Source organism: Magnolia sinica, chromosome 14, assembly GCF_029962835.1.
Source record: "Magnolia sinica isolate HGM2019 chromosome 14, MsV1, whole genome shotgun sequence".
Taxonomy (NCBI): domain Eukaryota; kingdom Viridiplantae; phylum Streptophyta; class Magnoliopsida; order Magnoliales; family Magnoliaceae; genus Magnolia; species Magnolia sinica.
Genome location: NC_080586.1, coordinates 81,519,989 through 81,546,410, shown reverse-complemented (window position 1 = coordinate 81,546,410; position 26,422 = coordinate 81,519,989). Strand labels below are relative to the sequence as shown.

The window sequence follows — 26,422 nt, the reverse complement described above, 5'->3', positions numbered from 1 at the left end:
AATTATATACATTAGAGGAGGCAATACTTAACAATACTCAACGGAAAAAAAAAAAGAAGAAGAAGAAGAAAAAACTCCACTATGAAGTGACTTAGGTTACTAACAATCATTCATTACTCATGACCTGAATTTCTTTGAAACTTCTTCAATCCAACATCCTGTAAAGTGGCACCAGTTATAATAAAGTCTATCTTTCACATCATCAAAGTAGTGGTAATACACAATCCTCCAAGACTTCTTGAGAATTAAAACGCCGCAGAAGGCCCAAAACCCTGTGACAAATCCGAGTCCCGTGGAAGAGTAAAACCAAAGCATTTCATACTCCTCTTCATCCTTTTCTATGTCACCCCTGGCAGGCATTGGACATTGAGATGTCTCATCATTGAAACACTTATCTGTAAGAGGAGGTCCACAGAGTCCACTGTTGCCGATATAAATAGATGGATCTTCAAGTGTCTGGAGCTGATTTCCAGATGGAATTCTCCCAAACAAGTCGTTATTAGACAAGTTCAAGTGACTTAGAAAAGTTAAATTTGACATGCTCTGAGGAATTGTACCTGAAAGCTGATTTTTGGAGAAATCTAGAGACTCCAGCAATGCCAATTTACTAATCTTGTCTGGAATCTTTCCAGTCAAATGGTTTCTAGATAAGTTTAAGATACGCAGTCCCAAAAGACTTGTGAGTCCTTCAGGAATCTCTCCAGATAAGTTATTGCTTGAAAGGTCCATGCATGTAACCAGTGAAATTGTTCGAGTGTATTCAAGCATCTGCCCCTTCACAAACACAAGTAAGTTTTCCTTGTAATATAATCCTGACTTTCCATCGTAAAAAAAGCGGCTGATCTTCCGCTCATTTTTCATTGCAATGAGATTTTCAAATCTTTGGGGAATTAAACCAGATAAACAATTTTGTCCCACATCAAGGACCTGAAGAGAAGTTAGGTTTAATAATTGTGGCGGGATGTTACCAGTAAACATATTGGCTCGTAAACTCAAAATCCTTGAAGCTGGAAAACTTTTGCCAATCCAAGTGGGAATATGACCCGAGAAATTGTTCTGTCCAAGGTTGAGAGTCTCCAAACTAGTACATTTCTTCAGTGATGAAGGGACTTCTCCCGATAGGCTATTGTTGCTCAATTGCATTGTTTGGAGTCGACGTAGCAGACCCAAAGACCTGGGTATTCCTCCTGATAACCTGTTCTTGCTCGAATCAAGTGCCTCAAGGGCTACACAATTACCCAATCTCAGTGGAATGATACCACCTATATTGTTTCGGGAAAGGTCAAGGACAGTTAAGGAACTCATTCCTTCGATGGATGATGGAATTATGCCGTTGATTTGGTTACCTGAGGCTGAAAAGAATTCTAATGTGTGCATTGTGGATGTAAAATTTGGTGGAATTGGCCCAGAAAATTGATTGTTAGAGATATCAAATGCTCTGGTTCCATTCAATATGCAAGGAATGGGACCACTGAAATGATTCGAACTCAAATCAATGTAGGCCTCAGGCTGCATTTTTAGAGGGTTGGGCAATTGGCCAGAAATCTCATTATTTGAAAGGTTCAGTGAATAAAGTTGGGATGTTAAATCCCAAAACCAGGTGGGCATGATGCCAGAGATGGTTGTGTTAGAGAGATCCAACTCCATTAGGTATTTTTGTGTTTGTAGCCAGGGGGGAGGTTGAGGACATAAATGAGATGATCCTAACATAATAGCATAAAGTTGAAATGGAGGGACCCAATCAGGATGTGTATAAAAAACCAAAGAATTGAAAGACAACAATACATGCTTCAAGTTTTTGAGGTTTTCAAAATGACTTTCAGAAAGGTTTCCTGTCAAGGAGTTGTAAGAGAGGTCAAGCCACAACAAGTTAGAAAGTTGTCCTAAAGTTGTTGGGATTGTCCCATTCAACTGATTCTCCCTCAAAGATAACCTTTCCAAGGAAAATAACCTTCCAAGAGCTGCAGGGATATTCCCATTCAACTGATTCATTAAGAGATCTAATTCTTTTAAGGAAGACAATCCTCCAAGAGCTGCAGGAATATTCCCATTCAACTGGTTCTCCAAGAGAACTAATTATTCTAAGGAATACAATCCTCCAAGAGCTGGAGGGATTGGGCCTGTCAGCATGCAATCATAGAGAAAAAGCTTCTTTAGATTTTTGAGCTCATCTAACCAAACAGGAATTGCCTCATGCATATGGTACTGATACAATGTCAGGCTCTCTAAATTGATGAGCTTAGTTATGAATGCTGCCTCTTGTATTCTTATTGAAAAACAAAGAGAAAGACTCAAGTGATGTCATATTACCAATAGACACAGGGATTTCTCCAAATAGATCACTCAAATCCAGATAAATTAGCTTGATCCTACTCCAGCTGCCTTCAAGGAGATGTGAACAGTTAGCACTGAGTTCATTTGGAAATCTTTCAGACAGCACCAACTCTTCCAAGTTGGGAAGTTGTGAAAATTGGTGAGGAACTGAACCATGAAAATTGTTATATGAGAGATTTAAAGAGACGAGGTCACTAATGTTAGCTATCCAGTTTGGAATTTTAGAGTTGAAATGGTTCAAATAGAGATCAAGGACATGGAGAGATGTGAAATTAACAGAAGCAAGAGTTGGAGAAATATATGAAAGACCACAATATGGTAAGCGTAGCTCAACGAGGGAAGGGCACTTGTTCATTACATGCACCCAATCATGGCTTGCCATAGAAAGGTTGACGGCAGTCATGTCGAGGTACTTGAGAGAAGGTAGGTCTGTCAACCACCACAGGTTTTTGGCACTCATGTAGTCATCAGAATATGAAGAAAGCTGCAAGGAAATGAGGTGAGAAAGGTTTCCAAGCTGATGAGGGATTCTCCCACTGAACCTTGCATCGGACAAGTTCAAATACCTCAACTCCTTCATTGAACCCAAGAAATCTGGAATTGGGGCACCATTAAAATCATTACGGCTCAAGTCCAAGAACTGAAGATGCTTCATTTCAACCAGAGCTGGATCAATTCCACCACTTAGATTGAAAGTGTGGAGATCGAGTTTAAGAACATACCCAGTTATGTTGTGGCAGGTAATTCCTCTCCATTTGCAGCAGTCTGAGGCTTCATCATCCCAGGAAGAGAGAAGACTTGAGGAATCGTTGAGAGCCTTCCGAAAGGTGGTAAGAGCTTTTCTCTCTGAATCCAAACAACTACTACTCACTTCCAAATATCCTCCGAAACATAATAGCAGTTTTAATAAAAAGAGGGAAAGAAGAAAGCTTCTTCGCTCCATTCCTTCTCTCTCTCTCTAGAAAAGGAAGATACCTTGTTTGATTTCTCCTCTACTGTCCTCTATTAATAAGATTTGATGGCCGTATCAGTCAAAGATAATGATTAACCACCAATTTTTCTAGCCAGTGCTTGTTTGATTTCTCCGCCACTGTCCTCAATTTATTAATAAGATTTGATGGGCGTATCAGTCAACGATATTGATTAACCACTAATTTTTCTAACAAGTGCTTGTTTGATTTCTCCTCTACTGTCCTCAATTTATTAATAAGATTCGATGGTCGTATCAGTCAAAGATAATGATTATCCACCAATTTCTCTAACAAGTGCCATTCATATAAGACCGGAAATGGATTGGCTGCTGTACCACACACCAGCTATATAGCTGGTGTATTGACATCAGCAAGTTCTGTGGGTCCCATCATGAAGTATATGTTGTATCCAAACTGTCCATTCATTTTGGGAACTCGTCTTAAGGGTTGAGCCAAAAAATAAGACGGATCTAAAGATCAATTGGACCACACTGCAAAAAGCAGTGGGGGATTGAACGTCTACCATTGAAACCGTTTTGGTGGCCACTGAAGTTTTCGGATCAATATGAATTTGTTTTTCCTCTTCATACATGTATTTGTGGCCTTATTAACAGATTGGATGGCAAATAAACGTTATAGGGAGCCCTGGGAAAATCATTATCCTTGCTGTTATTTTTGGTGTAGTCTATTTGAGATATGGATATGATTCACGTTTCTGTATAATGCTCTAAAATGATCTGGAAAAATGGATGAACAGTGTGGATATAATAAATACATCATCGTGGGGGCATGAAACTTTGATCTCCTTTAAACCGTTGGTAGAACTGGGAGCACCGGGAGCGTCTGCGCTCGTCTTGGCAGCGACAGATATCTACAGCAGCCATGTAGGCACCAGCAATATATCTTGCGTAGGTACGTGTCGTGAGAAGAGGAGCGCTTACGCTCCTTGAGCTCCGATTTGTACCATTCATGGCCCCCTAAAGGATGTATTTATTATATCCACACCGTTTCATCAATTTTTTGAGATCATTTTAGGGCATGAGCCAAAAAATGAATCATATCCAAGCTCAAATGGACCACACCGTAAATAGAAGTGGGGAGAATGATTTTCACCATTAAAACATTCATAGACCCACCATAGTATTTATTTTCCATCCAATTTATTCATAAGGTAAAAAAGACTTGGATGAAGAGTAAAAACAAATTTCATATTGATCCAAAACTTATGTAACCCCCAAAAGGGTTTCAATGGTAGACGTTCAATTCCCGGCCGCTTTTTGCAGTGTGGTCCATTTGATCGTTATATCCATCTTATTTTTCATCACAAACCTTACCACTTAGGATGAGCTCTCCAAATGGATCGACAGTTTGGATATAGCAGATACCTCATGATGGGATCCACAGAACTTGCTGAAGTCAATACACTAGCTATATAGTTGGTGCGTGGTACACTAGCCCAGTAACCGGGCGGGGGTAGTGACGCTACTAGTAGCCAGGTGGGGTAGTGACGCTGCCCGTAGTCAAGTGGTAGTGGTCGGTGCTCTATGGGCCCAACCATGATTTATGTGTTTCATCCACACTATGGATCCATTTTAACACATCATTTTAATAACTTATACAACAAACGAGGCATATCAAAATCTCAGGCGGACCACACCATGGGAAAACAATAGTAATTGAATGTGTACCATTAAAAACCTCCTAGGGCCCACTATAATGTTTATTTGACATCCAACCTATAGATTAGGTCATACAGACCTAGATGAAGGTAACAAAAACAAATATTAGCTTGATCTAAACCTTTTGTAGCCCCCAAGACCTTAAGTTTTTAATGGTGAGAATTCAATCAACACAGTGTGGCCCAAGTAAGATTTTGACCTAGCATTCATACCATAAAATTATCTAGGAAAATGGATGGACGACATGGATGAGACACATACATCATGTTGGGGGGCACAGAGCACCAACCACTAGCCATTGGCTAATGGCTGGGTGAGTAGCCGATCCATTTCCCATGTGGACAGACTGTATCTCTCAAATTACACTGTTCAAGCAATCCTAACCATCCACTTAAAATGGTTGAAGATTCACCACCATTTTTTAACACAGTGGTAGATAGAGGTGGGCATCGAACCGAGTCGGACCGAGTTAGGTCCTACTTGACCTAATCCGGTATTGTGAAAACCCTGACCCGAACTCAATCTGAATTGAATCTTGGTTGGGCTAATCCGAACCGAGTTCGACTCAATCAGAGATACCGAGTCAGATCGAGTTGGCTATGGTTCGGATCGGGTTGACTTTATAAGTCCGGCCTTACCGTACCGCGCGCACCCAAACTAGGCCACAGAGAGCCCGAACTCACTACTCCGGCGCACCCGAACCAGGCCAGGCACACCACACCCAGCACGAGCAAGGCCGACCGTACCGCAAAGCGAACCTAGGTTGATCCCAAGTCGACCTGAATGAACCACAGCAGGCTAGGCCGTTCAATCATAGTGGGCAATTCAAATTTAAAAAAAAAAATTACCCGTATTTGTATGTCACTGTGCGGATGGGTGGCCGGACCAGGGCTGCTGCCGGTGCGGACTGGTGGTCGGATTGTGGTTGCTGCCTATGCGGACAGGTGGAGGGGAGAGAGAGAGAGAGAGAGAGAGAGAGAGAGAGAGGAGGAGGAGGAGGAGGAGGAGGAGGAGGAGCATCCGAACGGAAGAGTGCCGGAGAATGCGACTCCGGGATCGAGTTAGGTGCGGCAGCTGACTACTAGGGTTAGGGACTGGTAGGTTTAGTTTAGTTTTTTTTCTTTCTTTCTTTTGAATATATAGTAACCAATTATCAGTATGAGTCGGATTTCGGATCGGATCGAGTCTGACCGGATTGAATTTCGGTTCGAGTCGGGTTGGGTTACTGTATAACCTGAACTCAACTCAATCGGGATTAGGATCCGCGTGGGTCTACTCAATCCGATCAGAAAACCAGCATTCAGTTTGGATCGAGTCCGTGGAGTCAGGTCCTACCCGGCTCTAGCTGTGGATTATCACTAGCAATACATACAAGTGCAGTGCAGCACTAGACGAGAGGAGCGGATTACGGACCATTTTCATGTATTTATTGTTTATCTACTCGGTTTATCTGTTTTTCCAGCTTGTTCTGTACCAAAATGAAAGCTCATCCAAATCTCCTGTGGAACAAAGGAAAACTAAAGCAGATCCAAATATCCGGTGGAATAAAGAAATGGCGAAAGTGATTCTTGACCATTAAAAACAATTTGTGGGCCTCAGCAGTTTTGGATCGATATGATATGGCGTGCGTGACAGGATCCATCCAAGCCGCGTACACCGACGGGGTGATGTGGTCTACACCACGCAATCCAAATCTACCGACAGGATCCACTTGCGTGCTCCATTGTTATTATTTGTAGGAGTAGTGAAGGGCTGTCCTTTTCCGGTCCTCAAGCTGAGGACATACACAGTGTCCTCAAGCCTAATGTCTTTAATTAGAACTGGGGGCCATGATTTCATGATCCAAACCGTTGATCTAAATGGTTTGTCATGTTAATGAGCAGATGGGCCTGATTTTTATATCAGGTAATATTCATGATAGGGCCTACCACCTCTGTAGTACCGATGTCCTGCACAAGTGGCTGTTGCGGGAGAGAGTACCTACACCATTAGCCATTTTTCTTGGAAACGGCCCTGATACCAGCCCCGTGGCTGGTGGTTGGTGCTCTGTGGGCCCCACAATGATGTGTGTGTTTCATCCATTCCGTTCATCCATTTTTACAGATCATTTTATGGCTTGATTCCAAAAATGAGAGGTATATAAATCTCAGTGGACCACACCACATGAAAACAATAGTGATTGGACATCCATCGTTAAAATCCTCCTAAGGCCCACTGTACTGTTTATTTGACATCCAATATGTTGATTAGGTCATACAGTCCCAGATGAAGGGAAAAAACAAAAATCAGCTTGATCCAAAACTTTTATGGCCTCAAAATGTTTTTTTAATGGTCCACACTCATTTAACACTGTTTCCTATAATGTGATTCACTTAAGAATGGGATATACCTCATTTTTTTTCTCATACTGTAAAATGAAGCAGGGATGAACATGATAAGGATAACTACTCCGAATCCACGGAGCTTCTCTGGACTCCTCACAGAGACTTCTCGAATCCATGAGGAAAAGAAAGCAGAAAATAGAAATAAATTCTAAGAAATTCGAAATTGATTAATTGATGAATAAAAACGAGTTTACAACCCTTTAAATAGGGCTACCAAGCAATGGGAAAGAAATTAGAATCAAACTACAACTCAAACTCTTAGAATCCGCGACTTACTATAAATAGTAAACTTACTATTTATAGACGGTCGTGATGTCTACTAGTGCGCAAGGTTTTCGGCCAAAAATAGTAAGTGTCCTATTTGGCTTCACCAAACCGTTATCCTAATTATTCTAAGCTCTTTTCACGTTGGGCGCAACTCCTAAAGCCTGACGGATGAAGAGTTATAATCAAACTAAAACTTACTATTTATGGTAAAAACGAAATTAAAACAGGGAAACGACCATCAATCCAGGGGTATTTCGCAAGGCGTAGCTGGGTTGGTTGGCTAAAGTAGCTCGTTTTATCCCAAAATCATATATTTTACACTTGATAACTTATTCCAGATTGTGAGATACGCCCGATCTAAGGTCCGACGGTCCAGATCACTTCTGTCGTCGACCGGGCCTTTTCTGATCCATCTTGGCCATGTAATTGTCCACGACCCGCTCTACATCAGTCTCCTCCACTTCAAAAGAACTCGTCCTCGAGTTCTCGTCATGCTCTGGTTCATGATACTCGGTCAGGTCCGCGACATTGAAAGTCTATGAGATTGCCATGTCATCTGGAAGATCAACAATATAAGCGTTATCATTAATCTTTCGGATGATTAGCACGGGTCCAATCTTCTTATTTTTCAACTTGTTGTACGTCCCGGTCGGAAATCTCTCTTTGCGCAGATGGACCATAACGCGGTCGCCCACCTCGAACACTTTTTGTCGCCGATGCTTGTCCGCTTGTTCCTTGTACTTTTCGTTCGAGGCATGTAGCTTGGTCTGCACTTCTGCATGGATGCTCATGATCTTGTCTGCCATATGTTCTGCTGCAATGCTCGTGCCCGGGTGCTTGGGTAGAGGGACCAAGTCAAGTGTGTGGCGAGGCACTCGTCCGTAGATAATCTGGAACGGTGATCTCCCTGTCGAGCGGTTCACCATGTTGTTGAATACAAACTCTACTTGGGACAAGGACAAATCCCACTGCTTCGATTTTTCTCCTGAAATACAACGAAGGAGGTTTCCCAATGTGCGATTCACAACTTCGGTCTGCCCATCAGTTTGTGGGTGGTAAGCACTGCTGAATTGAAGTCGTGTATCGAATCGATTCCATAAAGTCCGCCAAAAGTGGCTAATGAACTTCGTGTCACGATCGGAAGTAATGATCTTGGGGACCCCGTGTAGCCGAATGACCTCCCTGAAAAATAAATTCTCCACGTGTGTTGCATCGAGGGTCTTCTTGCATGGGATAAAGTGCATCATCTTTGAGAAACGATCTACCACCACGAACACCGAATCCATGCCACGTTGTGTTCGTGGGAGACCAAGCATGAAGTCCATTGATAAATCCTCCCAAGGACCGTTAGGCACAGGTAATGAGGTGTAGAGGTCCGTATTCTGAGATTGCCCCTTAGAGGTCTGACAAACATGACAACGTTGTATGGCTTTTCCCACATCACGTACTAACTGCAGCCAGTAATACCGCTCTTCCACAAGAGCTCGCGTCTTGTCTCGCCCCAGGTGTCCACCAAGGCCACCTCCATGTAGCTCCTGAATAATCTTCTCCCTCAAAGAACTTTGGGGGATGCACAATCGATTCCCTTTGAAGAGAAAATCGTCCTGTATATGAAGGTCACTGGGGTGACCTTCTTGACACTTCATCCAAGAATCTTTGAAGTCCTCATCCTCAGCATACAGCTCCTTGAGACAGTCGAAGCCGACTAGCTCGTTGCTCATTGTAACTAGTAGTGATGCACGACGGCTAAGTGCATCAGCCACCTTGTTCTGCTGCCCTGACTTGTGCTTCAGAATGAACGTGAATTCCTGTAAAAACGCAACCCATCTAGCAAGCACACGATTCACGTTAGTCTGACTATTAATAAACTTTAATGCTTGATGGTCAGTGTACAAAACAAACTCTCTTTGAATCAGATAATGCCGCCAATGTCGCAGCGCCTGAACAACTGCGTACAACTCAAGCTCATAAGTCGACCACTTCTTTCGGGCTTCGTTGAGCTTCTCGCTGTAACGAACTGCCTTCTTGTGATAATACTCCTCCAATTCCAACGTATGAAGCGTCACACTCAACCTCAAACAATTTGTCGAAATTAGGAAGCACCAAGACCGGTGTTGTAGACAAACGATGCTTGATCTCATGAAAGCTCTTATCAGCTTTATCGGTCCACTGGAACGGTCCTTTTTTCATGCAATCTGTGATAGGCGGGACTATGGTGCTAAAATCTCACACAAATCGACGATAGAAAGTCGCCAACCCGTGAAAACTCCTCACCTCATGAATGTTTGTCGGGATCGGCCATTCCCTAATAGCTCGCACCTTTTCATCGTCCACACGAATGCCTATGGACGTTACAACAAATCCTAGAAACAATTGACTGTCAGTCAAAAAACTACACTTCTTCAAGTTGAGGTACAACTTGTTAAGTTGTAGGACCTGTAGCACCTGCCTGAGATGTTTCCTGTGCTCCACCTCATCCTGGCTATATATCAATATGTCATCAAAATATACTACCACAAATCGGCCAGTGAACGGTTTTAGAACTTGATTCATTAAACACATAAAAGTACTTGGTGCGTTCGATAGGCCGAAGGGCATGACCAGCCACTCATACAACCCTTCATTGGTCTTGAATGCCGTTTTCCACTCATCACCGGGTCGAATACGGATTTGATGGTACCCGCTCCTTAGATCTAGTTTAGAGAACACCTTGACCCCTTCTAACATATCGAGCATGTCGTCCAACCGTGGTATTGAAAACCGATATTTGATGGTAATTTTGTTGATTGCTCGGTTGTCGACACACATGCGCCAGCTTCCATCTTTTTTTGGCGTTAATAATGCTGGTATGGCACATGGGCCCATGCTCTCTCTCAAGAGACCCTTACGGATCAATTCCTCCACTTGGCCCTGAAGTATCTCACACTCCTTCAGACTCATCCGATAATAAGGGCGATTGGCAGGCTAGCCCCAGGGACGAGGTCTATGTGATGTTGGATGTCCCTCATGAGGGGCAATCCATCAGGTAAATCCTCAGGCCAGACTTATTTGAATTCGTTTAGCAACAATCTTAAACTTGGAAGGATGTTTGAGGGTTCCTCTTCCTCGCCCTTCACCACCACAGCGTATACCTCGCCGATTTCCTTGGATTCTTCCATAAAATCTCGAATGGTCAAGAGAGAACTCCCGTCCACTTTAGAGGCTTCAGGGTGGTTCTCTGGTGCCATAGGGGCAAGGATTATTTTTCGACTATCCTTGACGAATATGTAAACATTATCTCGTCCCCGATGGGTCGCATCACGGTCCGACTACCAAGGTCGACCAAGTAACATATGACAAGCTTCCATATCGACCACGTCACAAAGTATTTAACTTTATAATTTTTGCCAATTGAAAACGAGATAGTGCATTGTTCAGTTACCTTAGTCTCATTCACCTTTTTTATCCAGCCAATTGAGTACGGGGAAGGATGTTTCATCGTTGGTAGCCGCAACTTGTCCACCATCACTCTTGAGACGATGTTCTCGCTACTACCACTGTCTATGATCACGTCACAGACCTTTCCATTGACGGTGCACCGAGTACGAAATATATTGTGTCGTTGTGGATGTAATTCCTTTCGTGGGGCATACAGCAATCGCCTCACAACTAGAAATTCGCCACGATCCTCGCCCGTCATTTCATCGCCACATGCTATTTCTTCAGTGATTTGTTCATGTTCATCAAAGCGATGGTCTTCTTCTGCGGCCTCATCTTCAGTACCCCCTTCGTTTATAGTCAAGTGTGTTGCGGGACGTTGAGGACAAGTGTTTGATAAGTGGCTTGGTTGGCCACAGCGGTAACAATTGTTTGACCTTGGCCGAGCATAAGGATTTGGAATCCTACTCGGACTCACTGTTGTAGGTACTGCACGTTGAGGCCTGGATAAGCCGCTCCCCGTATCACGGTTTGCGGTTGTAGAAAGTTGAGGTACTGGGTCTTTTCCTCGTGGCAGCACTGGATCCTACGTGGGACCCGTCATGGGGGGTCGAGTTAAAGGATATGGACGAACAGGAGCTCTTGCAAGTTGTGTTTCTGCCCTACCCGCCAATTGAACTGCTTCATCCACAGTCCCGACTAACTCGTTCTTGAATTGTCGGTCGCAACCCACCTATAAATCGTGCCACCTTTTATGACTCAGATTTTGATAGATCGTTTCGTGTAGCCAGTTGTTAGAATTCTTCAGTATAATCTGTGACTGTTCGATTTCCTTGCCTGCAATTTTGATATTGCTGGAATAATATCTGCTCATAATCACTGGGGAGAAATCGAGATCGAAGAAGACGTCTCATCCGTGGCCATGATGAGATAGGCGCCTTGTTCTGGCGAGCTCGTGAGAGTTGTAATTGTTCCCACCATGCAGAAGCACCAGATTTTAATTTAAACGCTACCAATTTTACCCTTTTATGATCTGGCACGTCCATGTAATCAAAATATCTCTCTACTTCGGGTAGCCAATCGAGAAAATCTTCTATACGTAATAAACCGTTAAAACTAGGAAGTTCAGCCTTACCTCGATAGTCTCTTTGAGCACGATCTAGATGATCACCTCCATGGATTGGTCGTCGGGCAAAACCCTCATTAAGGTCCTTGTCCCTAGAACTTGAATCATCTGGTGTAGCCCTACGGTTTGCCACTGGTAGTGCTCTACGGAAATCGGGTTATGTCGTACAGCAACCATGGGTGGGGGAGCCACCACGGGTGGTGGAGCACCGCCTAGGGCTTGGGGCGGAAGTAGCGCATCAGCAAGACGGTCGAGAGTTGCCTGCAGCCCTTGCATGGTCAACTGACTCTCTCGGTGGAAAGCTTCCATTCTTTCCGAAAGATAACGAATCCCTGGATCACCGTCCACAGGATTTTGATTCATACCTTCGTTGTTTGCCATCGGCCCGAGGGGAATCCTCGCTTTGATACCAATTGACGTAGGGATGAACGTGATAAGGATAACTACTCCGAATCCACGGAGCTTCTCTGGACTCCTCACAGAGACTTCTCGAATCCATGAGGAAAAGAAAGCAGAAAATAGAAATAAATTCTAAGAAATTCGAAATTGATTAATTGATGAATAAAAATGAGTTTACAACCCTTTAAATAGGGCTACCAAGCAATGGGAAAGAAATTAGAATCAAACTACAACTCAAACTCTTAGAATCCGCGACTTACTATAAATAGTAAACTTACTATTTATAGACAGTCGTGATGTCTACTAGTGCACAAGGTTTTCGGCCAAAAATAGTAAGTGTCCTATTTGGCTTCACCAAACCGTTATCCTAATTATTCTAGGCTCTTTTCACGTTGAGCGCAACTCCTAAAGCCCGACGGATGAAGAGTTATAATCAAACTAAAACTTACTATTTATAGTAAAAACGAAATTAAAACAGGGAAACGACCGTCAATCCAGGGGTTTTTCACAATTCCGGGCTGCGCAACCCGGCATAGCGGGTTGGTTGGCTTCAGTAGCTCATTCTACCCCAAAATCATATATTTTACGTCAGATAACTCATTCCGGATTGCAAGATACGCCCGATTTAAGGTTTGATGGTCTGGATCACTTCTGTCGTCGACCGGGCCTTTTCTAATCCATCTTGGCCATGTAATTGTCCGCGACCCGCTCTACATCATAAAATGATCTGTAAAAATAGATGGACGGCATGGATAAAACACATACGTCATTGTGGGGCCCACAGAGCACCAACCACCAGCCATTGGCTCTTGTCAGGGGGAGTAGCCAGTCCGTTTCCATTTTTCTTCGTACAGCTGTGGTCTGCTGTCAACATTCCGCAGTAAGTGGAATTGAATCATGCAGCATTAGTCTTCGTACAGCTGTGGACTGCTGTCAACAGTCCACAGGAAGAGGATTTGTATTATACAGCATTAGTCTTCCTACAGCTGTGGTCTGCTGTAAACAGTCCACATGAAGAGGGTTTGTATTATACAGCATTACTCTTCGTACAGCTGTGGTCAGCTGCCATGAGTGTAGGGGGAATTGTATCATCCAAACATTAGTCATTTTTCTTAGATCCAATCGCCTAAGAACCACGTTGTATTCAGCTGTCAACTTTATAAAAGAAATGAATAGTATAATTGTAGATACCCCACCTAAAATTAAAATTACCACAAGTTACTCTTTGAGTTTTAGCTTAGCTTAAATAAAATTATCTCCTAGACTTAAAAATTATTGAAAATTTAAATGGATTAAACATGGAGCATCCTCCGCACGTCTCGAAAATAGCCGATAGAACCGGCTAACAACAAATCAAGTGAAGATTTGTTCACGACCGTGCATTTAAACTCTATAATCTTGGAAAGTCTCTATACATATCAACTGATGTATGAAAAATGAATAAAACAATCAAAAGGACAATCAATCAAATTGTCAACAATTAATTTCATATACTAGATGATTATACTTTTAATAAGTCAAACAAAATCTGCTCCAAGTGATTGTAGTCTCATTAGGAAGCTTATCTAATTATCTTTACAAAGAGAATAAAATTAGCAAAAACAGACAAACAACAAACAAGATAAATGTATTTGAGTAATTTACTTTAAAAAATTAAAATTAAAATCTTAATATTTTAATGTTTAAGAAAGGTAATCATTACGATTATATATATATATACAATTATTATCTTTATATAAATATTTATTATAAAATAAATATATGCTTTTAAAATAAATATAAATAAAGACATCATTACTTTTAAATTATATATATCATATATTATATATTATATATTAAAATCTTTATTGCATTTAGATGTAAGATATATAATATGTTAATTTATAAATTAAATAGAGACACCCACAACGTCATCCTAAAAACTACGGCCATCTTAAAGATTTGTGTCATCAAATCGTGTCTGCCAATGTCTATATAAGAAACTTGTTGTCACAAGAAGAAAAAAGAAGAAAAAAAGGAGGGGAAATGGAAGCATGAGGGAGATCAGTGAGTCGAGAGTAGGAGAGAACAAGAAAAAAAGAAGAAGAAGAGATAAACAGATAGGAAGAGAGGTACAAAGAAAGAAACAAAGAACAGAGAAGGCGATAGGAAAATATAGAGATATTCCGAGGGTTGGATTTCACCCAGAAGTGCTGCTCGAGGTATCTTAAAGATTTTTAACTTGCCAACACGTTGCTTGAGATGGGAGAAAAAAAGTAATTACGAAGTCATTGAAGATAAGAATTTGTCTACATCAATTTAAGTCATATTCTATGCTACACATTTTAAGTGCATCAATTACATTCACATTTTCTTCTATCTCATTCTGCATTGTTCTCCTTCTTTCATTTTCTTTTAATTTATTTGTCTGCCTATCATGATCTTAAATCTTTGGAAGCAAGGCGAATTTGTACTTCATCTTATTTACTGCATTTTCAATATATATATATGACTGGCCACGTCGTCACTTACTAACCTTTGACGCTCGAGGTGAGCTTATTGGCAGCTGGTACCAATAAAGAACCGTATAAATAAGATTAATTAACCGTAGAAAACTAATGAATCCAACCGATCACTTAAACATCGAGTTTAGCCCCATGATTTGAGCCTGATTAATAATCGGAACGGGTATGGGCACCAGGGCATACGTTGATAACCGAAACCGTCTGTGAAATTCAAATAGACATAGAAGATTTTATCTGTTTCTAATCATGTGATTGATTTACAAAAAGATAATAGAAAAACAGCATGAGCATTTCTTATTTTCTATTTATTTATTTTATAGCTGATTACATCAAACTTTCTGCAATCTAATTGAACACAATCAAAATGCATAGATAATCATAGACGATTCTAATGCATTTTTAGTTTCATGTATGTATGGTTTTTTTTTTTTTTTTTCCTGTAATGATTTCTCCAAGTAGAAGCTATGATTTTCTTGCATGCATTTATATATGTAATAATATTAAACATTTATTCACACTGTTTATATCCTTCAATCATACATCATCATATTGAGTTGAGTCAATTTCATACTCCTTTGAGTCTTCGAGTCGACCTGATCCGACAGAACTTGGAGTTTTTAAGATTTTGACTATGGTTGACATAATGGAACTCACCATGGATGGCCCATGCACCAAAATTTTCCCAGATTGGAAGATCCTAGATAGAAATTTTGGCTTCTAATTGATTGAATGAGAATTGAGAACCATTGCTGTATTTCTATCTTAATAATTTCTTTGTTATTGCCTCCTAATGTTTAGGAGATTTTTGGTGAGTGGACCATCCAAGGTGGGGCACATGATATCAATGGTTCTGAATTTGGTTATTTTTTGACAATACAAATGATAAATTTGAAGGCTTGAAATTTCTAATAGACAGTGATTTTGTGTGCTTTCATACTTCCATCTTTGGTGAATGAGAGAAAGAAATGCTAATTTTTTTTTTTCTTTTTGGTTAAAAATCATCTACTGTGATCAACATTACCATTACTAAGGCAGTTTTTTTTTTTTTCGATCCAGATAGAGCAAGCCGTAGAGTCAATTGAGTGAGAAGTTAGGTTCCAGACTAAAAATTCAGCTCTGTTATGGTGAAGAGAGTGTACAAGCAATCTCTACAGTTTGAAAAGGATCACCCAGGCTGTATGGATGGTTTGATTAGTATTTTCGACTTCCGAACTGGCCGCCCTGCTCAGAGATTGATTTCAGATAAGCAACGTGGAAGCAGCAGAGACGCTCTTGGTAAGGCATCAGTTATAATATAAGAGAGTAAAATCCATCTTGGCTTGATGCATCTTTTTCTACTTTAGACAATGCCATAGTGGATTTTACAGCAAAATGCCTTTAATTTTAATTTTTATTTTCTTCGATGAAAAAGTAGTAAAGTCGATAATCTTGGGCCCACATGGCTATTATATGAAATCCAATCAGTCCAACATATGCAACCCCACCATGATGAGGAGGTGAATCAAAATATGGCTGATCAAATTACCAGATGAGCTGCTCAGGAATTTGTTTTTTTTTTTTTTTTCACGGCACGGCCCACCTTATCATTGGACTGTGCAGATTTTTGGTTCATCTGATTATCATGGTGGGTTGCATTTGTTGTACGAGTTAAATATCATGCACATACCACACGGCCCCCCCAACTCTTGACTATTCCACTTTTTAAAGAAAAATAAATAAAAATGGCATTTTGATCATTTTATTCCTCGGAAATCACCATTTCAAAATTTTCATGCTTTGGTGAAATTGAAATTTACTGAGTAATTGTGCAAAAATAAAAAATAAATAAATTCGGTAGTGCAAAAAACCCCTAGTACTCAACCTCTACTACCCAACTCCCCAATCAAAGACCCTTTTTTCCTTTCTTTCATTGCTTTTTCTTAGTTTTGTTAACATAGAATTAGGGAATGTAGAAACGTCCCCAAAATGTATAAAATGACACATGTGACGACCCATCTTTGATCTGAACCTGTTCATGCATTCATAAAAATATAGGAGCAACCCCGGTGCAAAAATCATGCCAACCAGATGATCTTAAGCATCAAATCGAAAGCATGGAAAATGGACAGTCACAAAAACAAAGTAGGTCCAATCATCATCTTGAAACATCTATATGATAAATCCCACTTTTTATTACTTTCCAAAGTAGCACTTTGGTTTGATGACTCAAACATGTGATCTATGACTCATAAAAAAAAAGGCATAACAAATTGGCCTCGTTCAAAGGTCAGGATGAACCTGCCAGGGTGAATGAAATAAGGGGCCGTGAATCAATCTCTAAGACCCAAGCATCAGTGGGTCCCACAGCCCAAAGAATCACACCCACTGGCCAATCTAAATGTCCTGTCAGCAACTACAAATGGACAAAACACACCGATACATAGCTCAAGTGGTAGACTGAGTGAAGATAACCTTGTTTCAACACCGAGGTCTTGGTAGCGATTCCCAAGTGGGGTGTGGCTAACAGTGAGGTGTGTGCGCTAACGAGCTAATAAAAAGAAAAACTACAAACGGACAAAACAAAACCGGGCTATGACCAGAAATTCATTGCTTGATGATTAGATCTTCAGACCCATGCAATTTTCTGAGCCATGGCTCATCCAAAGGGGAGTGATTGTTTCAGATTCCCATAGACATGACCACTTCTATGGTGGCATCTCTTCGCATTCTTCTACAATAGAATGTAATGTATTTTTCGGAGCTGTAGGAAAACATTCCACAATGGCCAAAACAGAATAGTAATTACACAGACTCACAGAGAACACAGAGAAGTCCCTGCTATAAAAATGACTAATGCTGCTTCTGCAGATGACTGGTGTTGGTGGACTGAATCGATGGTCATGATTATGTGTGGCCCACTTCGTATGTAGATAACGACAAGAAGGTTATAAATGGTCCACGTGTCTTTCCCTCAAAAGCTTTTAGTCTTTATGAGCTATGATTGAGATTAGTCTTGTAATTGCATGTGTATTATGAAAGCCTTAATATATTAAAGAGAGACCGTCCATCATGGTCCACCAACAACTGGCATAGGGTAAGAATATTCAAGATCTCCACAAACACCCAATTGTGCAGAAAATATTCACTTATGTTATCAAAATGGACTATCAGTTATAATGTATTTGATAAATGATCTATTCCTGACGCTATGTGCATTGCATTTTGGCTACTGATAAAGTGCTAAGATTCCAAATGTTGATGTTGATGATGTTCATGCTCAGGTGCTGGATATTCAAGGACCAGACTCAATTTGGTAGCGAATGGTAGTGAAACGGAAGAGGGAATGGATGTGAGCATTGGCGATTCATGTGTAAGTTGATGGAAAATGAATAACTGTGGTTATCTCTACATAGCCGTGTTTGGACTCTCAGTTGGACCAGATTGTTATACTTAAAATAAATACAGAGGAAATGAAAGAAAAAATGGTGGAGAATTTTAACAATGATGACCAACCCTTAATTGCAACTCCATGTGTTCAAAGATGGAGTTGGAACGATCCAGGGGAATCATCATAAGTGCCGTGGAGCTACTTCTTAGGGCCTGCATGTAGAGAAAAAAAAAAAAGGAAAGAAAAAAAAAAAAGAAAATGGATGAGTTTTCCCATGATGGGACATTTCAATATTGTTTAGCAAAGGAATATTGAATTTTAAGACAAATCATTACCCAAACACCATAGACAAATTCTCATGAACAAGATATAAGGTGATCATTTTGTGGACTTTATAAGATTTCCACTTGCTATCCAAATTATAGTTGCATGAAGCATGACGCAAAGGGCAACAAATTCGAATGCGAGAGTAGGGAAGTGTCCCTTTCAAAATGTAAACTAGTACAAGTAGGAAGCGGGAGTGAGAGTGGGAATCCGAAGTGGGGATTCGAAGTGGGAGCGGCACCTAATTAGAAGGATTCTGCAACTAAGATCCAAACAAGACCCACATAAATGGAATACACGGAATCCATATTTCAATACTCGTGAAAATCTTGGAAAATCATCATTGGATAATCATTAGAATTTATTTATTATCATTTTTTTTTTCCATTTTTCTACTATCCATACAGGCCCTAGGTCATTTCCACTTAGTTGAATTGAATGATTGCACTTCAATTTGGTTGGGCATTCAAGCCTAATTGATTTCTTCACAGTGCTTGGAATAGCACTCACGACCGAGCCAAGCAAAGCTAAAATTGCATTTGCATCTAAAATCAAGCTAGGACAAGAATCAAGCGACTAAGTCAAAGCTGACACAGAACCAACATCACCATTTTAGGAGCTGAGATTTTGATTCTATTAAGGTAGATACCAATCACTGTCAATATAACATAGGATTGATTTTTTTTATTTATTTTTATCCTTTTCCTTTTCTTTCTTAAGAAAGGAGAACCATCCCAGTTCACTATAGGAATCCTTCCATTATCCTCAACACCCATCCATCAACCTTTCCTAGTTGCTCTCCATTGATTTTGCCAACCAGGCATCTGATGCACCTAGAGAGATAAACCAAAAAGGTTATATTCACGTCACATTTCAGAAAATCAATCTTTCAAGATATGTTTATCATTACTAATGTGTTTGTTTATGCCTCCTTATCTGTTTGTAATTATAAAACAAAAATGATCACACACCCTCAATGGATGGTAAGTTACTGTCCAACATTCGTTTTTATGACACCCAATCCATGCAAAAGGTGGGCCATACCATGAAAATCCCCCAGGCACAAACATCAGGAAGTCGAATCACCAAGAGAGCAGGCCATCCCATACAACATTGATGGTTTAAATCAGAATTACAAGTGCAATTCAAAATACATGTGCAACTAACTAATGAATCCACCAGCCCAATTATCTTCATTGCAGGGCCCACCTTTTACATGTCACATACATGACATGCTGTCACGTGTGCCATGGTGTATGGTTTGCCACCCATTGAGGTGTCCGTTATCATTGGGTATGAGATATGGATTTTTAACATAAGTGAGTGTTTCAGGACTGTGAAGAAGGCAGAACAACCAATGTTGGGTCCCAAAGGACAAGCGTAAAAGCGCTCATGGATTAAGAGATGTCAAAACCTCAGCCCTTAAAGAAGCAGATTACTGGAGCTAGCAATGAACAGATAAGATCCAATTCAGGACATCGAGTCCGTTTGGGGAAAAAACGTAAACAGATAAACAAGACCTGCAAGGTAATCTGTGATCTAGACCCAAATGATTTCGGAACGACAGCAAGCTCGGAGCCTCAACAGTCTAATCATCCAAAGTTGATGGAAAGATTTTCAGTAGTGGAAGAGTCTGGTGGGCGGAAGTGTTAAATTAAAAAAATGCATCCAAACCTTGAGAAGAGGACTGATTCTTCTACCCGGAAAAGCTCAGGTCTTACTAAGTGTGGCCCACCTCATAAGCTTCAGAAGCATCCTATCATCGAAGAAAAACTAAGTGAGGATGCCGAGTCATTTCTAAATCAGAAATTTATCCATGCAAAACAGCTCATCAGAGATGGGGCCCTCCACCGGTCAAAAGAATACATGGGCCTGTTAGAAATATTGAATTCGAACAAGGAATTGTTTCAGAAACTCTTACAAGATCCAAACTCATTGCTGGTGAAACACATTCAAGAACTACGAAATGCTCAATCAGAGAAACTATCAAAAGTCGAAGGGGTCGGAAATTCAAGGGAATGCAATGATGAGACTGTCAGGCACAAACAGTCTGGGAAACAAAACATGCATAGCTTCTTTAGAAGAAAAGATAAGACAGCACAGATTAAAAATGTGTCGAACAAGATAGTCATTTTGAAGCCCAAGAACCCTGTAACCATTCGAGATTCTATGAATCTAACCAGTTCAAGCTCTTCGTCACAATCTCATTACACCTCGGGAAATCAAGCAGAGAGTGAAAGGTTTACGTCCCATTTTTCCATTACAGAAATTACACGCAAGTTGAAACATGCAATCAGAGAAAGAAAAAAGGAGCAGAATTCGACATCAGCAGACGGAACTCTACATAGGATTCCAACCGGGCTCCAGGATTCAAGAGCTATTTCTAGTACATCTTCCCAAAGTGAAAGAACATCTAAGCATTCTAAGTTGAATGAATGCCAGTCAAGCATCGAATATGAAGCTGCATTCTCTAGTTCTGATAATCAAGGAGATTCAAATCAGATGGCTGTTGTCTCCCCCCATCAAAGAGATTGTAACATCTACAACGAAGCTAAAAAGCATCTTGCCCAGATGCTGAATGCTGGGCATGGAGGTGAGGATTTGCTGACTGGACAGTTACCAAGAACGTTGGGGAGAATACTTTCAACGACAGAGTGTAACATGTTGTCTCTGAGATCAAGTCCCGGAAGGGACAAGGAACCTGGCACTGTATCTGGTTTAACTCGTGACAGTTATCGACTCCGCAGTGAAAATGTATGGTTCTTCAACAAAGGAAAACCTGCCAACCCTTCAAGTCGAAGTCTGTTGACGCAGAATGCGGAGGATTTGTCATGCACTGATGGCGGATATCCAGATGGGAAAACACAAGAGCGTAACTCAGATTCAGAACTTCCCAAGGGGAATCTTCCTGATTCTGAAATCCAGGAGAGCATCTGGAGTAGAGGAGAGTCATGGTGTAAGTTTCAATGTGGATCATGCAAAATGCGAAGGAGATTCAGTTGATGAGGATTGAAGAGAATAGAATCTTTGCCTCACATGTGCTAGCAATTGCATGCATGAGCAAGGGCCTGACAATTCATCAAGTGGGCCTCATCTTGCACATGCATCGGTGCAAAAAAGAAAGCCAGTCCCTTATCAGGTGGGCTACACGCATATGAGAAAATGGAGGTTAGCAAAAACAACCAACAGGCTTATACCCAATGCTCATGTGTGACCCCCGATTGAGCCGATTTTTGGACCTGGACATGATCACAGTGGGCCCCACCAGATGAATGAACCAGATACCACATGTATGATGCAAAGATCCACCTCGTGTGGATCTCCTTAGTGGGTTCTTCATATCTTTCATTGTGTCATGATTTACTGACTGATGAAGTTTTCTGAAGGTGACATTGAGATCATAGAAGTAAGAGATGATGTACGCATCAAAGAGAATACTCTCTTAAACATACCGTCTGAACTACAAAGCAATACACCGATTATCGACAACAATCACAGCAGCAATGTACCTGAAAAGTGCAAGCAAGACGGATCCTCTGAATTTTTGAGACTGGTAAATGACTGATTCTTAGGGAACTATAGAATTATTTCATTAGTCAAACTATCTGAGCTCAAATCACAGTAAACCTGATACATGGAATGGGTGTGCAAAGATCCAGGGAAACCAACTAGGCTCCCACCATACACGGTTTTGTGGCCCAAAAGATCAGGTTGGTCCTGTCATCAGGTGGTCTACATATATGATGAATATGGACCATTGGTTATAACCATCCATTTTCTCACTCAGCTTGGTCCACCTGATGACTGGATGAGCCTCATTTTCAGGCCACAGTACATACATGGTGAGCCCACTTGATGAATAGCCCAGTTCTCACACAGACACATACACACATGGAGAGGACTTACACTGCTACTCTATTGAACAGCCAATGCAGATATCTTCTTGCTCCATTGGTAATTTTCCCTGTCATTTCAATTGTTTTGTTGAAGGAAGCTGATTGCTTGATGCCACAATTCTATTTTTATCTTTTCAGGACCCATCCAAAGAGAAGACGACACCCACATCCACATTATCTCCCTTCTCAGGAAGCCATTTACTTATCGATAGAACGGAAGCTCCAGAGAACATAGGTGAAAAGCCAGAACGTCCTAGTCCGGTATCTATTCTTGAACCATTCTTTGTAGACGATGTTATCAGTCCTGCAAGCCCCCGAATAGGTATGCCTTATATCTACCGTAGAGCAATGTCACTTCTGCATATTGCATATGTGAATGATGATTCGAACCACTCATTTATCGTAGACCTAAATTATTAGTGAACAGACAATCCTAACCATGTAAAAATTGCTCTTCAAAAATCATTGGCCAATTTTAGTGGACTTTGTATACCTCTTTCTCAAATGGTTAGGATTTGTTTAAACTCTGTGATTTTTGGTCCATGGCCCATTCATGGTTGTCCCTAACGAATAAATAGATTGTAAATTGTAACACACACTTGGCACATGAATGGTATAGAAAGTGGGAGGACGAAAATTTGGTCCTAATGATAACTTCTTTTTTCAAAATTGGCATGTTCAAATGTTATTTTTAATCTAGTATTTATACATTGTAATGTTTTATTATTTAAATATTGAGTTGGCTTTTCCATGTCAACCTGAACAAAATCTAATAGCAAGAATAATCTAATGGACATCTGCAGCTAAGCTGCCAGTGGAACCACGGAGAATTCATTTCGACGAACGAGACAATCGTGATATTGATATAGCCACCTTAGATCCTGAAATCAATCTAAAAGATTGTGTGGTAGATCCTGAAATCAATCTAAAAGATTGTGTGGAGCAGAAGGAATTGAAATTCGGGTATGTAAGAGCTGTATTGGAAGCGTCTGGTCTAGAATTCGATGAATCCATCGAGTGGCAGCATTTTGCACACCAGCTGCCCAATCCATCTTTATTTGATGAAGTAGAAGCCTCATCAACCAGATCATCACACAAGTGGAGGTTCCTCTTCGATTGTATAAATGAAGTTCTCGAGGAGGTTTATGAGCAGTTTTTCAGCATCTCGCCGTGGACGTCGTTTGTCAAGCCAAACATTCGACTGACTCCAGTGGGGAAAGATGTCGTCCACAAGGTTTGGAGAGGCATTGATCGGCATCTCAACCCACAATTTCCCCATACATTAGATGAGATCACCGGGAAAGACATCGAAAAATCTGAAAAATGGATGGATCTCCGAATCGATGTTGAATGCATCGGCATTGATATGGGAGAGGTCATTCTAGAAGAACAAATGGAAGAGGCGATACTCCAACTGCAGAATTGAATTTAGGTACCAGCATAGAGCTTTCATAGAAGGAAGCAACAGAGGAAGGGAGAGATCCAGCATGACACGACAATCTCAAGACTTCTCTCAAGTGTAGATTCATCGTGGCTAAAACTTATGTGGACATGTCATTTATCTTTGAGTTTCATGAAAACGTAAACATGAGAAATGATACAGGAACTTGTATAGCCATTGGATGATGGCATCCAAATGGGAAGCTTTACAAATTCGATTCCCCTCTACATCACCACTCAGCTCCCTCTCATCCAATTGTTATAAGTTCGGTTGTATGGCAACTCTCATGTAACATGAGTAGTGTATCATTTCCAATCGAGCAATCAATTTGCCTTGGCTAACAAATTATACATGTGGGGCCAAGATTTTGGTTATCTGAACCTACTTATGTTAGGCCGTAAAGCCTCCCCCATCAGACGATCCTGAACATCCTATTAGGCCATTTTTCTCATGATCGTATGTGAACCATTGGCCATAATCATCCTTCTACCAAATGGCCCACCAAAGGAACGGCTCAGATTGCTAAAAGGTGAACCCCACCAGTACCATAATAGGGTCGAATTATAGAAAACGTCTTTCGATCCAAATCATATGGTACCTGCTTATTTTATGTTTCATGTTCATGAAGGTTGAAACAAGCATTGCAACGATGATGGCGATGAAGTTGTGGAACGTGATCCTTGAGGAATTAATGGACGCACAACTGGAGGCTTTGCACAATCTACGCAGGTTTTCAATTCTAATAATTGGAGCCATTGGTTCAGTGTCTAGAGCACCCATCTGTTGTGTCCCACTTTGGGTGGGCCATGCAAAAGATCTCCTCAATATGACAATCATAAACTTCCTATTCATGGCTTATAAATGATGATTAAGAAAAGAAACTGAAAAGAGTCGAAGGGTGGGTAGCTAAGATCTTCTAACCCTGACCATATCAATGGTCGCGATTACAGGAGCATGGGCCCCACTTATCAGAATTGAAAACCCACGAATAATGTGCAAAGCCTCAACCTGTGTAACCTAAAATTCATCATCCTTTGTACAGTAAGAGGTATTTTCATCACCAGGATTCAGAAAAGTATCTTCAGTTCAGATGGTTGAGCTCAACAGTGGTAAGCTAGTGAGTGTATCAGTAGTGTGTTTGTTTCTTATCATTCCCTTCTTGTATGTTGCTTCCATCAAAGGTGTTGTAACTTCTACTTGTTTGATACTGTTGTGATTAGGAAGTAATTGAAAAGAAGAATCCGAATCAGGTGTTATACGTGTATATGAAAAGCTCTCTTCATTGTATTTGTATTAATTTTTTGTTTGTCTCCTTAGTACATGTACAGCAATCCAGAGTGTCCACAAATAGTCATTTGTGGAAGGAGCAAAGTGCAAGAATCTCATTGATCAGATAGTGTCAACACTCAGATTTATCCTGTTGAACTCAGACAGATATCTGCTGATCAATTTATCTCGACTAACCATTTGATTAAAACCAATTGGATGGTTAGAATCGTTCTGTCAGTGTAAATTTCAACATTTGCTCTGAACACAAAGCCCAAAAATTCAGACTGCCTGGATCGGCATACATCTATGACATGTAACATGAATAAGTCACCACCTTTGCAATGATGGTGAATCTGAAGACTACACCGAGAAAGGAAAATGGCCAATGCACTCCAAAAACTAAAAGAAAATAATGGTAAATCATAGAGAAAATGTATTGATAAAAAATAAAAATAAAAAAGTATACAAATATAATAGAAACATTGTCCACCTACTCAAAAGGTGTGGGAGAGATTTTTCTCCATTGTCCATTTGCTTGAGAGGTGTGCGAGAGATTTGTCTCCCTTTTCAAGGTGTCTTGGGTGATGCTGGGGTCTATAGAGAACTTGTTTTTAGCATAGCACAGATGGGTTCGGTAAAAAAGAAAGAGTGGCCTGGAGGTTAGCCATGTTGGCGGTTATTCGGGCTCTATGGGGAGAAATGACCAATCAGTGCTTTTGGAATCGATATGGGTCGGCACCATGTCTTTAGAAAGGCGAAACTAGATACCTTGGGTTGGGCTTCTTGTTTTAAGGGTTTTGACATATGTAATTCTTCTGTTGACCTTTAGGTTTTGTATCCACTGCTAACGCATTTTTTGGCACTCTTTTTCAATACAAATTTTCATTACATTTCCGAAAAAAAAAAAAAAAGAAAAAGAAAAGGGCAAACATAATTTAGGCTCGGCCAGAATCAATGGCATGTTTAGAGATGATAAAGGGAACTTCAAGTGTATACATTTGTGTGTGTGTGCATGTGCGAGAAGGATTTTGCACCAAGTAGGGA

The 26,422-nt window shown here is 40.7% G+C and overlaps 4 protein-coding genes across 4 annotated transcripts in view; 1 reads left to right on the top strand and 3 right to left on the bottom strand.

The window, feature by feature from the left end:
- LOC131224724 (receptor-like protein EIX2) overlaps nt 1-26,422 on the bottom strand; it is a 190,394-nt gene that overhangs the window by 20,899 nt on the left and 143,073 nt on the right. The window lies entirely within an intron of this gene.
- The window catches only part of LOC131224730 (uncharacterized), a 52,885-nt gene that overhangs the window by 2,803 nt on the left and 23,660 nt on the right, over nt 1-26,422 (bottom strand). The window lies entirely within an intron of this gene.
- Nucleotides 118-1,305, bottom strand: LOC131225083 (receptor-like protein EIX2). The gene has a single exon (XM_058220503.1). It carries the CDS (start codon nt 1,303-1,305, stop codon nt 118-120), a length of 1,188 nt encoding a protein of 395 aa, XP_058076486.1.
- LOC131224727 (uncharacterized) lies at nt 16,095-25,373 on the top strand. The gene is made up of 6 exons (XM_058220043.1): nt 16,095-16,356; nt 18,342-18,430; nt 20,105-21,728; nt 22,159-22,325; nt 22,807-22,990; nt 23,472-25,373. The coding sequence occupies exons 3-6, from the start codon at nt 20,435-20,437 to the stop codon at nt 24,092-24,094; spliced, it is 2,268 nt and encodes a 755-aa protein (XP_058076026.1). The 5' UTR covers nt 16,095-16,356; nt 18,342-18,430; nt 20,105-20,434; the 3' UTR covers nt 24,095-25,373.